Genomic DNA, 14323 nt, shown 5'->3' with positions numbered 1-14323 from the left:
TACTTGATTTCTAAGGCTGAGCTGAGCCAATCCATAACCTTGAGTAATTGGGTGTTTTGGATTCAAAATACTTTACAATTATATATGAATTGTTTTCAAAACACGAGAGTGTTTCTGTTTCTAAAATTCTACAATCTTCTTAACCTATCACTTTAGTGAAGGCGGGAACTGGGGTAGGGAATGATAGGATTGAATGATATGAATGCATACAAATTCCTTAGCATAGTGCTGCCACATAATTAGCGCTCAACATCATTAGGGGAAAAGGGTTCAAAAATATACAAAGAATATAGATACTATACGTTTTAAAAAATCTAAACTAGCTGACTTCATAATAACTTTTATAAGACACCTGGCTAATCTCTATTACGTTTCAGGTCTCCAGAACTAGAGAGATGTGCAGAGAAGCCTGCTGGGGAGCTGAGACAACTGAGCATTAGCATATCGGACCTTGCAACACCACTCATTCGGGGATCTTTCTCTAGACACTTGCTATGGGTCTCATTTCCTCATCTGAAAAAATGAGGGTGTGCGGAGTGGATGAACTATCAAGTCCCTTTAGGCTCTAATCTAAAATCATCATCCTGACACACAAAACAAGCTCTGAGGACCCAAGAACCCCATGTCTCTGGCTCTACCGACAACAGTGTTGACATATTATTTTCAATGTACCATCGACTACATTATTTTAAATTCTTATCTTATAAAAATACCCAATCTGGGTTCATTTTTGTCTTTTACTTGACAATGTACAAAAAAAGTCAAAGAACCAACGTCAGTATATCATTCCCTACCCCAGCTGCCTCCTTCACTAAAGTGAGAGGTTAAGAAGATTGGAGAAGTTTAGAAACAGAAACACCCTCGTGTTTTGAAAACAATTCATATATAATTGTAAAGAAAGTGTTTTGAATCCAAAACACCTAATTACTCAAGGATATGGATTGGGTCAGCTCAACCTTAGAAATCAAGTACTCTGATTTTAGTCTAATTCTTTCCCACTATTTCCACTATTGAATAACTAAATCAAATTGTTTGGAAGGTATTTGAGGGCTTAAAAAAAGCACACAAATTTGCAATTTAATCATCTTAAAATTAAGGAAGCCCTTATTCCCAGTAATTATAAAAAACAATATTAAAACAACAACAAGGGGGCCGGCCTGGTGGCGAAGTGGTTAAGTGTGCACCTTCTGCTTTGGTGGCCCGGGGTTCGCCGGTTCGAATCCCGGGTGCAGACATGGCACCGCTTGGCAAGCCATGCTGTGGTAGGCGTCCCACATATAAAGCAGAGGAAGATGGGCACAGATGCTAGCTCAGGGCCAGTCTTCCTCAAAAAAAAGAAGACTGGCAGCAGATGTTAGCTCAGGGCTAATCTTCCTCAAAAAAAAAAAAAATTAACAACAAAGTAAAACTGGGTCCATTAACAAACAATTAGAGCTTTAATGTTCAACATGTGATGATCATAAGGTCATATGTCATTGCATTGCCCCAACTAGCATGAAATAATAAATCATGTACTAAATTAGATGTCATTTCACAATAGCTTTAAAAAATTGGCTATCCAACATACTTTCATAATAGCCACAGTTAAGTATTATGGACAATTATGAAATCAACTAGAACAAAGGCTAAGTTTATTATAAAAAGAAAAGCTAACATTTATTGCAACAAACTATATGTCCTAAACACCGCATCCTTAGGTGTAACTCTCAAACTGTTAGTTACAAAAATAAAAATACAATGTAAGATAATGTGCTAAACATCTACAACTAACCATACCATTAAATCTTTCTCTCCCTTTATATATTTATATTTGGTGCCCTATTTCATGAATTAAAAAATCCTAAAATAAGGTACCTTCACTAAATTTGCTGCATTTTAGACACTATTAATCTTGTTGAAACATGCTCCAAGAAAAAATATTTTAAAGCACTCAAAATTAATATTTGAGTTACTCTGAAAAAGTATGTTTAAGCATTGCAGCTGTACCAAAATAAGTCATTTACACTTAAACTGGCCCAGAGATAAAATTAGGGGATGACACACTTCCATTCAAAATGATTGGCTTTACGGAGTATATTGCAATATAAATAGTTTAAATGAGTATCACTTATGAGTTTGCAGAAACTCATGATTTATTCTATACATGTACCATTAAATAAGAATTTAATTTCCTCAATATTGCAGCAGAAAAATACACAACTCATCGAAATACATTACTAAAGAAAAGGGTTGCATATCATAGTCAGATGACATTGTATATAAAAAAGTGCACTAAAAAATATAAAGTGGTTATATCAACATAAAACATCATTTCAACTACATTCCAGTAATTACATTTTCATTGATTAAATAGCTGCCTAAATAAAAATGGGACAAATATGAACTTGATCTTAGCTGAAATAATCTAAAAGGAATTAAAATGTTCATTCCATCCTTTTTTTGGTAATAAAGCATAACAAAAGACAAAAACATAACCCTATAAACAGTTAGGGCTATATTACCACACTTAGCTTTAGATTTCTACCTCAAATGAAAGAAACTAAATTGTAATCCTGGTTAGTGTACTCCCTTGTACATAAACACAGCCCCAAATTTCTCCTTTTTCAGTCCTCTGAATTCACGACAGCTGATCCATGACGATTGTTGGTTTTCAGAATTCTTCTCGATATTTCTAAACTTATCTTCCACCATTCTGTACCTCTATGCTACTCCGTATCTCCCCACCCCCACTTCCCTTCCCCCAACAAACTCCCCTGGAAATCCTCCATTTAAGGGACATTTGTGATGGTAGTGAGGAATAAAGAAGACAACTTGTCAAAATTAGGTTTTTAGGGGTTGGAATCACTGTCTACAACTAATTTTGAACTACTATAAAATTGCATATTTTCTAAAATATACCTTAATATGTAAAATGAATTAAAAAATCACTATTAAAAGTCACGCTCTTATCCAGTTTAGCATAGAAATGATCATACACAATTCAAAGGGAAAGGAACACTTAATGGATCTTTTCTTTTTTTTTAAATGGAAGTTCTTCATAGGAATATTTTTATTTACTTGAAAAATATAAAACCCAAGTAGAATGAGCCAGAAAAAAATGAGAGTAGTTGGATCTCTGAAACTAGACAAATAAAGAGAGCATGGGCTTTCAGACCCTTCCATAAAGGTCAATAAGTAATTGATTTTTTTTCAGTTATAGCTTACTTCAACAAAATATTTCTTGAAAACTCTTTTGCAGTACGATTTACTAATATGTATTTTCCATGATTCAGAAATATGGAAGCACCCATTAATTTGGCAAATACTTGTAAATACTGCATTACACAATTATCAGAATGTCCTCAGAAAGGTAAATGCTGTTTAGCACAAACCTATTTTAATTTGCTCACCTAAGTAGTAGTACATGAGAACTCACTGCTAATTAAAATTAGGTGTGACCTTTAAAGTAAGAAGAAATGTGTGTTAAGAAATATGCCCCAGACATATTTTAAACCTAATATAAGTTAAGATTTCCTAACAACTAGGCTATTTCAATCACCTGCAGGCCAGAGTGCATTAAGACTTATGTAACCAACCAATTAATACAGATGCTCTTTCACATTAGGCACTCATACTAAAATAAACCCGTTTGATCCAATCTCTCCTTCACTAAAATCTCAAAAGGCCTCTAAAGTGATCTCTACCCACATATGAATTTGACTGTTAATACAATTTGCATTTAACCTACATTTATGCAAGGTATGTTTCAGAATAAGTCTTTCATAAAATTTATAAACATCAATAATATATTAAAAGCAGTCAAACTAAAATATCTGTAGCATCAATAGACAAACTAAAACAGCATTGTACTACAAATTATGTTATCAATTATAAAAATATAATGGAATAGCCAAAGAAACATCACAAGAAGTAATTTCCATACAATCTGACCATATGGTAGTCACATTTTTCTGTATCGGAGTCATTCTATACTAAATTGACACACCTGAATACACAATGTGTGTTTTTTTTTCTTTTACTAATAATATAGCCCTAACAAAGTACAGGGTTTAAAAAAAAAAAAGAAAAAGAAAAAGATTCTTATCATAAAGCTAAAAATAAATAAGTAAATAAATAACCAAAAGCAAATCTCCTTTAACATTCAGAAATCATTTTGTATAAGTGAATACCAGAAATACTAAGCATAAAAGAGACTGAAACACTCATTGCCAGAATCTTTGGAAGGAGAGGAAAAAAAAAAAGGTAGGAAGTAAAGAAAGTATCCATTAGAAAGTATCCCTTAAAAATTTAAATGATTACTAAAATAATCATTAAAAATTATTATTATCCCATCATAATCAAAACAAAATCTCTTTCCTTAGGCCTCCTCTCTTTCTGAGAAAACATGCAACATGATTTTAATAAGAAAAATAAGAAAGGGACAGAATTTGCTTCTCTCATCTGTGTTTGTACAGGTCTTCAACTGTATTTCATTAATAAAATTAGCCACAGATGCAGTTAATGAGAAATGTTAAAATCTACATAAATTTTTGTAGCTTCATTTAGTGCCAATCATCAGAGCTCTAAACCACCTTAGACTGAGTTTACAAATTCATCTTGCATCATTCTTTCTTTCTAATCTTACGCTTCGGAAAATGGTCAACCTTTTAACACTGCAGTTTCAACATAATCCCAATAAAAGCTCTAATTCCACCTGAAACCGTTTACTTCTCTGCCTCTCTTCAGCAGTTTCACCATTAATGCTGAAGTGAAACAACAGTGGAAATCATATTATACAGAAATGTGCCTTCATCAATGTTACAAGTTCATGCTAAGTTTATTGAATTTCAGTATTTAAAAGGCCTATTAAGTTAGAATGGCTAGTTTGTTTACTTAAAGAATGTATGTGAGTATCAGTAAGGTTTCTCTTGTTTTACTATAATGAACTTAAACCTTAAAAAGAAACTACTTTATGATGCTCAATCACAATAATCATAATTTTGAAATTTAATGTGATAACTGAACGCCGTGCTGTGTTGACACATCAGAAAAAACTGCTTTCCCAAAACAGAGTGTAAAGAATTTGGGTTTTTTTAAGCATTCTGAGAAAAAGCATTTTAGGTGACATCTTAAAAAGTCAAATCATAATTTATGCTTCCCCCCCCACCAATTTAAAAGGAATGCAAGTGAAGTTATTAGTGGCATTCAGTATTTTTACATGGACAGTCAGAAAGTCAGTATTCAATACAGTTGTGGTCTCAACATGTTGATTTATCTGATCACTCAGGGTCACTGGTCACAGCTAATGTTTGCCTAGAACCATGTAACATATAGAGAAGAGAAAGCAACTAATTTTAGTTTTTGTTTGGAAACAATAGATTAATTCAGTGATGGCTAGAAAAGAAACACTGTTTCCATTTATTTGGAAGACGCTGTGCTCTGGGTAATCACAGTTCCTGATGTTAATGCTATAGGTGTAAAATTTTCAAACATTACCAAATGATCCTGTGTATGATATTACACCTTTGCATTAGGACACAAACTACTGATTATAATTCCAAATCACAAATCGGCATAATAATAATTTCATTAGATATTAAAGAATCTCGAAACGGTCACGTCATCGCTTTGCCTACAGTCATAAGATTGTTATAAGGTTAAATTAAAAATATGTGAAGACACTTTATATGTCAAATTATTATAAAAGGTATTAAAATTATCTTTAATAATTTAAGGGTAACTATGTTCATTTTAGGACTTATGTTCCAAATCCCAGATTTTATAGGGCTTAATGAAAGTTCATTGTGAATGAAAAATGATTAAGTCTCGTTCCATGCCTTTTTTATAGTGAGGAAAATGAAAATAATACCTTGGTGATTATCAGAACAAAATGTATTAATAATCCCCAAGAGTTTCCTAAGATATATTATTTTCCTTTGTACAATTACATGTCTTATAACTCAGTGTAATAGTTTCCTATGGCTAGCCCAGTCAAATCAACTCTTTCAGACCACCAAGCACATTCAATCATGAATTCCATTGCCAAAAATTTGAGATTGAAAAATTTAAAACTCAGCATGTCTGTTAACATTTAAACACAACAGCTTATACAATAAGAAACATCTCAAATCTCCTTATTGAAAACATTTTAAACCTTTAATTAAGAATGACAGCAAGAAAAAGCTGAAGTAGTGTCCTTCTAAATGAAAGATTATTATTTAAATAATAAATTAGTAGGTAGTTTAAGACATACAAGAACCAAGGTTTTTTTCTTTCTTTTGATAAGAAACTAAGCTTTTTTTTTTTCCCCTGCTTTTTTCTCCCCAAATCATCCCAGTACATAGTTGCATATTTTAGTTGTGGGTCCTTCTAGTTGTGGCATGTGGGACACCACCTCAGCATGGCCTGATGAGCGGTGCCATCTCCGTGCCCAGGATCCGAACCAGTGAAACCCTGGGCCACCGACACAGAGCTGGAGAACTTACTCACTCAGCCACGGGTCCGGCCCCAAACTAAATTTTTTAAAGGAATAGAACATAGCCTAAATCTAAGTCTAAACTTTTTACCCAACAAGAAAAGCTTCCTACTCTAAGAGGAAAGAAAAGCGACACCTCAGTGTTAGGATATACCTTTAAGAGAAAAAGTATTTTAAAGAGAGTTTTAAAGAAAATCTTCAATGACTAGTTAACGGCAAAAATGAGTATCACTAACACTTAAGAAAAAACTCGGAATGGTTATGTACAAATAAATCACTGTATCTGCTATGCCTTTAAAAAAAACCCCACTGATTAATCAATCTTGTGTCTCTACAATCAGTTGTATATTTTCCTTCACACCTAAAATGTGATATACAATCCAGGATTTATCTGAATTGGGGGTGGGGGTTGGAGGTAGAGAACTTAACTTCCACCAACAGATACATCATCTAAATTTAGAACTTTTTCCTGGTAATTCCATTTTAACAGACCTTTTTGAGGTCAATCGGAAATGTCAGTCTACTTGTAAATGACTGAGAAAAAAGAAGACAGGGAGGGAAACAAACGATAGCCAAGAACTGAAGCTTAACAGGGGTGGCCATCATTTTATCTATTTGAGAACTTGTACGAACATTTGAAAGTAAAATTTTGTTTTGCACCATGCTGCCATCAATTCCTTCCTTAAAGAGATGGATCAGCAAGCAGACATACTCGTCTCCTTTAGGTCGAGAACCCTGTGGGCAAGTCCCATGGCTAACACTGTGGCCAGGCACACTGTTCACTGCATTGCTTTATCAATCTCAAAATCCGAATTCTTCAACAGAAGGTTCAGTTCAGAAAAAAGGGCTCATTGCTTCTACTTCTAATTTTTAACCCTTTAGTCTTCTCAAGCTAGCACTTCACAAATGTACAAATAAGCAGCACAAGTTTTGATTAAATAAAGCGTCAAGAGTACTTTTCACTGTAACGTAAGAGCATATTCTAAAACAGCTTAAATGGAACATGCACAATAAATATATTACCAGACATTATACCCCTTGAATTTACAAAATGTTTAAGATACCGGCTGATGAGCAATATTATTTTAAATTCTTAAATAAAATCTTTAACCACTAGCTAATGGGATACTGAATACCATTATTTCAGGAAAAAACTTGAAATGGTTATGTACAGATAAATCTCGTAGGTTCTCTACCATGCCTGCTTTCCAAAGACCACTTATTCACATGAAAAAGCACGAATCGTTAGAAAACAAAGACAAATAAATGAATATTTAAATCTATCAGTCTATCTTGAATGTACCATTCTTAAGAAATAAAAAAGCATTAATCTTACCTTGAATAGCCATTAGAAAAAACCGATCGGCCAGAGAAGTTCAGAGTCCCCAAGGAAGTCAAGTTGTCATCTCCAGATCCCTGGCACCTATTCCAATTTTCTGAACCAACAGGAATTGGTGGAATGACATTGAAAATAGGCTTCTGATCCTGCTGTTGAGAAAGGGATGCTGTATTCATGTCATAGTGGTACATCTGTCCCCCAGAGGTACTCACACCATGAACAGAAATGGCAGACATTTTATTACCAATTATCTTTGCCCCAGAAAAGCTTGCCTGACAGTAAACTGGGCCCAGTTTCTCCTGCTTAATTACCCCAGGGGTGCAGAGTTCGATGAAATCTTCTTTTTCTGTTTTCACTTGGGGCAGTGGCACACTGTTGGGGCTTGATAAGGTCAGATCTCCATTATCCTTAATTTTAGGTTTAGCATCCGGTAAAACGAGAGGCTTATAGTCTTCATTCGAGTTTCCTTCCAAAAGGAATGAATCATCCTCTCCTGCCAAAGGAGAAAGCAGACAGTTTTCATCTATCAAGAGGTCTGCTCTCCAAGGACTCTCATTCGTCTCTTTACTTGGGGACCCAGAAGAAAACTCCAAATCCGGCAAAATGTCAAAGGTTCTTTGGTCTGTGGTATACACATTGCCTCTGCTGGTGCCAGTCTGGCCCTTCAGATTTTGCTGTTCTGAAGACACATCAGAGTGAGTTTTTGGAAACTCCTTCTCTGTGGGGGCAGCAGAAACAGCAACGGATGCTGAACTCTTGGGGTTCTCTGGAACACTGGTCGACCTATTGAGGTTTGCGATGCTTTCTTCCAGAAGCCGAAAGTCTGTTTCCCCAGAGGGAAGGCTGATTTGGCCCTGCTGTGGGAATCCCAAGTCATTTCCCATCACTTTTGTTTCTGTCTCTCCCATATACAGTCCCATTGAGAGTGAAACGGCCTTGGACAGATCTGGCTGTGGCGCATTGCTTCCTGCGCCTTTTGGAAAATCAACCAAAAGTCTCTGCTGCTTGGAGTCTGACTGAGAAGCCGCAGCCAGTGAGGGTGAAGACGCTGAGAGCTTCAGAGGAGCTCCTCCCCTTAGGGTTTTATAGAAGTCCATCACATTCCCCCTCTCCTGACCAAGCACACTGCTGGGGATTTCTTCTCTGCCAGGGGAGCTTAATGATTCCTTGCAGTCCATCAGAGAATATCAGCTATAAAAAAAGAGAGGGAGGGAAAACATAATAAGCTATAAAGTCACATTATCTCTGTGATCCGATTAGTAAAAGCCTGTTAAATGAACCGTTTAGTTAACTCCGAATCTAATTCCTTGTTATCAGAAGAGTAGTTTCTGTCTTTCAGAATAAAAAAAGCTGTGTCCCCTGCTCCCATTCAGTGTGCCACATTTAAAAGTACAATGAAGTCCATTTGCACAGCTGAGGACAAAATTGTATCAAACTAAGCTTGACTGTTCACCCTGCCACACACAGAAACGTAACCTTCTTAATCAGAGACATGGTAATGCATTACATCTGATTATTCTAAAGATTTAAGTTGATGTCAAAGTATTTAATTTAAAAAAAAGTATGACCATTAAAATTCCTACCTCCTTTCAATCACTCAAGGCTATTTGCTTTTCTGAAAACCAATATACATAAAATTTGATAAATACTACTCTGGAATTCTGTAACTCTAATGACTCCCAAATTCCCATGCTACCAGCTAGTCACACAATCAAACCTTTCAGTACAACCTACTGGTAAACCACACACACTTTACTTGAAAAATAAACAATGATGCTCTGCTCATCTTCCAATAGGATAGGAAAAGGCTCTTATTTTTAACCCATATCTCTTACCAAATGTGCCTATCTAATAGTGCCTGCCTTTAAACTTTGGACATATGAAATGAAATTCTCTGTACATGGGCCAACTAAAATCTAGATTTTAAAAAGCAGAATAGAATGTGTAGTAGGTTCTCGCTACAATTTTAGCTTATTTAAATATAGCACTCTCAATCCTTACAACACAATAAAATCTAGATGAAACCACATTAACTGCTTAAGACCCTCAGTATGACATACTATCATATTCCTAAATTAACATCTTTCCAAATATCGAAGTACTGAAAAATAGAAAAACCCAGAACTGTAAAATCACATTCATATAAATCCAGGTAAAATAACATGCAATAAAATGCTAGGATAATTTTCTCTGCATTCTAAACCTTCACCTATCCCAAGTATGAAGCTATTCTCCAGAGGATTAGGTTGCTAGTATAGTATATGGTTAATAATCGGGATGTTTTAACAGACAAAGACTTCGATAAGCACATTTGCGACATCATAGTCAAGTCCTGTCAAAGAAAGGAAACTTCCCTGTATGCACACTTTAAGAAGCATAAACTTCACTGGCTCTCACTGAAAGCGGAGTGTGATGAAGGTAGAAAGAGGGTAGGGACCCGCCACCACAAATCTTGAGGGTGCTCACCTCCCCGCCCCTCCGCCGTGCTTATCTGATAACGATCTCTAAACGCAAGGTATCAAAGGGAGCCTAATGAATTTCCGCGCCGCTTTGACAGCTGCCTTCAAACTCGAAACCAAAACAATACTTCATAAAACGAAAGGATCCCTCAAACGACTTTATCCCCTGGGTTAAATTGCAAATAACCCTGTCACACTAATCGGCCTTAATGAACCGTGCCAAGGGGTCTTAAGTAGCATTACAAGGCCGCAATTATCAAGTCTGCAACCTCAAAGGTCCAACCACAGCTCGTCAAAAATCAGAGCACAAAACTGTTACGGTTAGGGAGGGTCTTTTTCTAAAAAGGAACCCTCATAAGCGTCAGGCACGAAATGATGCCAAGCGCTAAAGAACAAGCCCTCTCCCGGGGTAGAAAAAAGCGCGAGGATAAAAGAGAAATGTGTCCAGACCTGTTGAGTTCTTTCTCCGACACGCCCACTTCTACCAGATAACGCCAGCCCTGGCCGAAGTCTCCAAGTTGCAGGCTGTCAGCCCCCCGCGTGTGTACACTCACACACACACACACACACAGCGCGCGCCCGCCAGAAGGGAGCCGCGCTGGAGCCGCGACACAAACGCTGATCGCGCTCGGCGCACTAGGGTGGAGTGGAAATACTCGGGCGAGGAGAACTCAGACGCGGCTTACCTTCCCCATAAAAATGAGTGTCTGGGCGGCCCCCTGGGAGGGAAAGGAAAGGCGACTTTGGGAAAAAGAAAAAAAAGCCAGGATTCCGCGCCGGAGGACGAGAGGCTGGGAACCCGAGGCAGCCCGACGAGGCAGCGCTCGCAGAGCTCTGGGTCCTCCCCCCCGGCCCGCCCGGGGAACGGCGGCCCTGGGGGAGGAAGAGGCCAGCGCTGTCACCGCGCACTGCCCTTTCGTCACCGTCACCCGGCCCTAGCCGGCCCCCACCCCCGACTGCCCGAGGCTAACAAAAGTTTGCAGGCTCCCGCCGCGGCCCCCGGGCCGGCACCTGGGGGAGCGAGCGCCGCGCGGGCCGCAGCCCCCGGCCCTCCCCGCCCCTTACCTCCGGCAGGGGCGCCGCTCGCCGCCGCCGTCCGCAGCTCCCACCACAGCGGAGATAAACAACTTAGCGTGTGAACGCAGGAGGAGCAGGAGAGAGATTTTTTTCTAAAAAAAGGAAGTAAACAGCCGCCCCCTTCTCCACGGGGGGAGGGGAGAGCCCCTATTTAAGAAAGTCTCGCATCTCGCGGCTGACACGCCGGCCCCACGCCCGTCTCGGCGGGCCGCGGCTCGCGGGTGCGCGTCCTCCGTCCCGGCGCCGCGCCGCTCGGCCGCTCCGGCTGCGGCGTCTCCTGCCACCCACTAGACTCCGTCCCCGACGGGCGGGCGGTGACTCGGGCTCCAGTCACCGACTCGAGCTCGCAAAATGGAGGAGGAGGAGGAGGGGAGGGAGCGCGGACACGCGAAAGGGCCGCCCGGCCGCAGCGAGCGAGCGGGACCGAGCGGGGGGCGGGCGGAGGCGGCGCCACGGCGCGCACACACTCGCACACACACGCGCTCCCACTCCACCCCCGGCCGCTCCCCGCCCGAGGGGCCGCGCGGCGGCGGCGGCGAACGGTGCAACCTGTTGGCGACGCTCGGCAACTGCAGGGGCGGCGCAGCCCCCGCCCCCACGCCTTCCGCGCGGTCCCCGCCGCTCGGCCCCGACGGCGCCCGCACGCCCGCGGCCCCGGCATGGCCCCGCGGGGCAGCCCGCCGCCGCCCTCAGGGCGCAGGGGGCTGCTCCTCGCCCACCCCCAGCCCCAGGAGAGGAGAGGCGGCGGCGGGGGCCGACCTGGGCTCTCTGGGCGGCCTCAGGAGGGACGCGGAGTTTTCCTAGTTTCTCTTCTTGCTGCCTCCTTCCCGCCCCCGCCCAGCTCCGTGACTCCCGACCCCCTCGGGAGCTCGCCGTGTCCCTCGGCGGCAACCACCGCCAGCGCCCTTTGCGGGTGACAGCGGGCTGGCCAGGGGCGCCGGGGCGCGGCCCGCCGCAGAGCCACGGGGGTGGTCCGCGCCGCCGCCCCCGGGGCCGAGTTGCGCGAAGTGTGTCACTTCGCACGGGGCTCCAGGGTTGCACGGAAACGGTGCCGCAGCGTCTCGGCAGCGCTCAGGGCCGGCTGGCCAGACACGCCCTCTGGGGCTGCTTAAAGGAGGGGAGGGCAGCGGGGGGTCGGCGCATACGTACTGTAGGCCAGGGGGGTCGCGTGCCGGCAGGTCCCCCACCCCCGCATCGTCTGCGCGGCCCTGGCTGCAGCCGCCGACGCCCTGCGCTCTCGCCGGAGAGAAGTTGCAAAGCAGAACCCACCCTCCCCCGCGCCGCGACCGTCCCCCACCCTCCTCCCTGACTCTGCGAGGCGGCGGCGGCGGCGGCAGAAGGAGGCGCCGCCTGCCAAGTTCAACCCCCCCCCCCCCCCCACCCAGCGCGCTCACACTTGAAGGAAGTTGCACGCCAAATGCAAAACCTCCGGCGAGCTGGATTTCTTTGCACTTTATTTTTTTTTTTTAACTGAAAGCAGGGGGTGGCAGGGCCAAAAGCAAGTTGCAGGCGAAATAGTAAGTTGCTTGCAAAGTCCGCTCGCCCCCCCTCCTGACCTCTCCTTCCACCCCCTCCGGGGCCCCCGTCCAAGTTTCCCGGGAAGGCCCCTCCCCCCGAAGCTTGACATTTTGCTGCACTCGACTCCAGGCGTCGCCCACCCTCTTGTGTTCAAGGGACCCCTGCCCCTCCAAATAAAACACGTAGCTTTAAAATGTCAGCATTAAACTCCCTCCAGCTGTTCCCGTTACGCGCCTCCCCCTCAGTCCGAGGGAAACACGTGGCCTGTCCCCAAGGACAGGGGCGTGGGGCGAGGGGCGTCCGCGCGAGAGGACCCCTTCCCAACCCCCTTGCCCCGCTCGCCGCGTCCGGAGGGCTTGGGCGACGCCGGACCGAGCCTCCTACCTTGTGCGGCACATGTTATGATTTTTGTGACTCGGGGAAAAGTTGTGCTGTGTTGCTTTAGGGTTTGGGGAGGTAACTTTTGCGCCCCCACAGGTGACAGCGCTTGCCAGCTCCCGACGGGGGCGGAGGCTGCCGCGGCTCCACCTAGTCCCCGCCCGGGCGCTCGGCCGCGCTCTCCGCAGGCCGCGCTCGGGCCCCGGCGGCCGCCGCCTCCGCTCTGACATCTTGAAGCGGATTGGGGCAGCGCGTGCCGGAAGCCGGCCGCCGCCATCTTGGTAAAGGACGGGGACACCGCCCAGCCGCCCGCCCACCATCTTGGCAAAGGGTCTGGGTAGCGGGTGGCCGAAGTCGTTGTTCCTCTCCCCGAAGGGTGAACGCTGCTCCGTGCGTTGTCCAATATGAAAGGAAAGAACTAGGCTTTTGGCAAGCCGCCTGTCCGGAGCCCGTCTACACGGGCAGCCTCCAGACCGTTTTGGGCCGCCATCTTGGCAAAGGAAGCGACGCTCCCCGCCGCGGGAAAACGGGAACCAAAGCGTTTGCCAAAATAGAAGCCTCAGCCAGTAGAGTTTTTATGAAGGGCGCTCAACAGTCCAGTTGTTAACCAAAGCTCCTTCTGGATCCAGAAGCGATGCCTCCTCTTTGCCTTTTCTTTGGAGCAAGTCAACTAGGAGGAGGCCCTTGCCTTGGATGCTCATAGTGGACCCTAAGTGAGAATTTACTCCCAGAACCATACTTTGCCTACTTGCCAGTTTCTCCACCTTCTGAGTCTTAGTGCTAGAATCACATGTCTTTCGTGGGTTCAGTCCCCAAACCACCAATAGTTTCAGGGGGGAAAATCAAGACCTAAACCTACAATAGTATGTTATCCATCTTTTAAAAGTGAGTTAAATAATTCATGCTACTATGAATATTTCTGTACATCTGCTTAAAAATTACATACTAGGGATTACCTTTATATACATATAATACTTTATATGTAAGTATATATATGTAATAATTTGTGTATGTGATATGTAAAGGGACCATAGCAGTTGAGTCTCTGCTCCAAGAAAAGAATCCTCTTCATGTGTCTTACCTGTTCGAATTCTACGT

At 43.0% G+C, this 14323-nt stretch overlaps 1 protein-coding gene across 18 annotated transcripts in view; it reads right to left on the bottom strand.

The window, feature by feature from the left end:
- The window catches only part of NR3C1 (nuclear receptor subfamily 3 group C member 1), a 112250-nt gene extending 98787 nt beyond the window's left edge, over window positions 1–13463 (bottom strand). For 3 of the 18 annotated variants that reach the window (XR_011424933.1, XM_023616905.2, XM_070232637.1), the window contains exons 1-2: window positions 13232–13463; window positions 7791–8984 (exon numbers count right to left, since the gene is read on the bottom strand). Coding sequence is in view for 12 of the 18 variants with exons in the window: in XM_023616905.2 (XP_023472673.2) it covers window positions 7791–8971 (1181 nt within the window). In the remaining 6 variants the exon portion in view is untranslated. 18 annotated transcript variants of the gene reach the window in all.
- Between the last annotated feature and the right edge of the window lie 860 nt (window positions 13464–14323).

This window comes from Equus caballus, chromosome 14 (genome assembly GCF_041296265.1).
Source record: "Equus caballus isolate H_3958 breed thoroughbred chromosome 14, TB-T2T, whole genome shotgun sequence".
Classification (NCBI taxonomy): Eukaryota; Metazoa; Chordata; class Mammalia; order Perissodactyla; family Equidae; genus Equus; species Equus caballus.
Note: the sequence above shows the minus strand (reverse complement) of the source record. Positions and strands in the feature narration are given on the sequence as shown.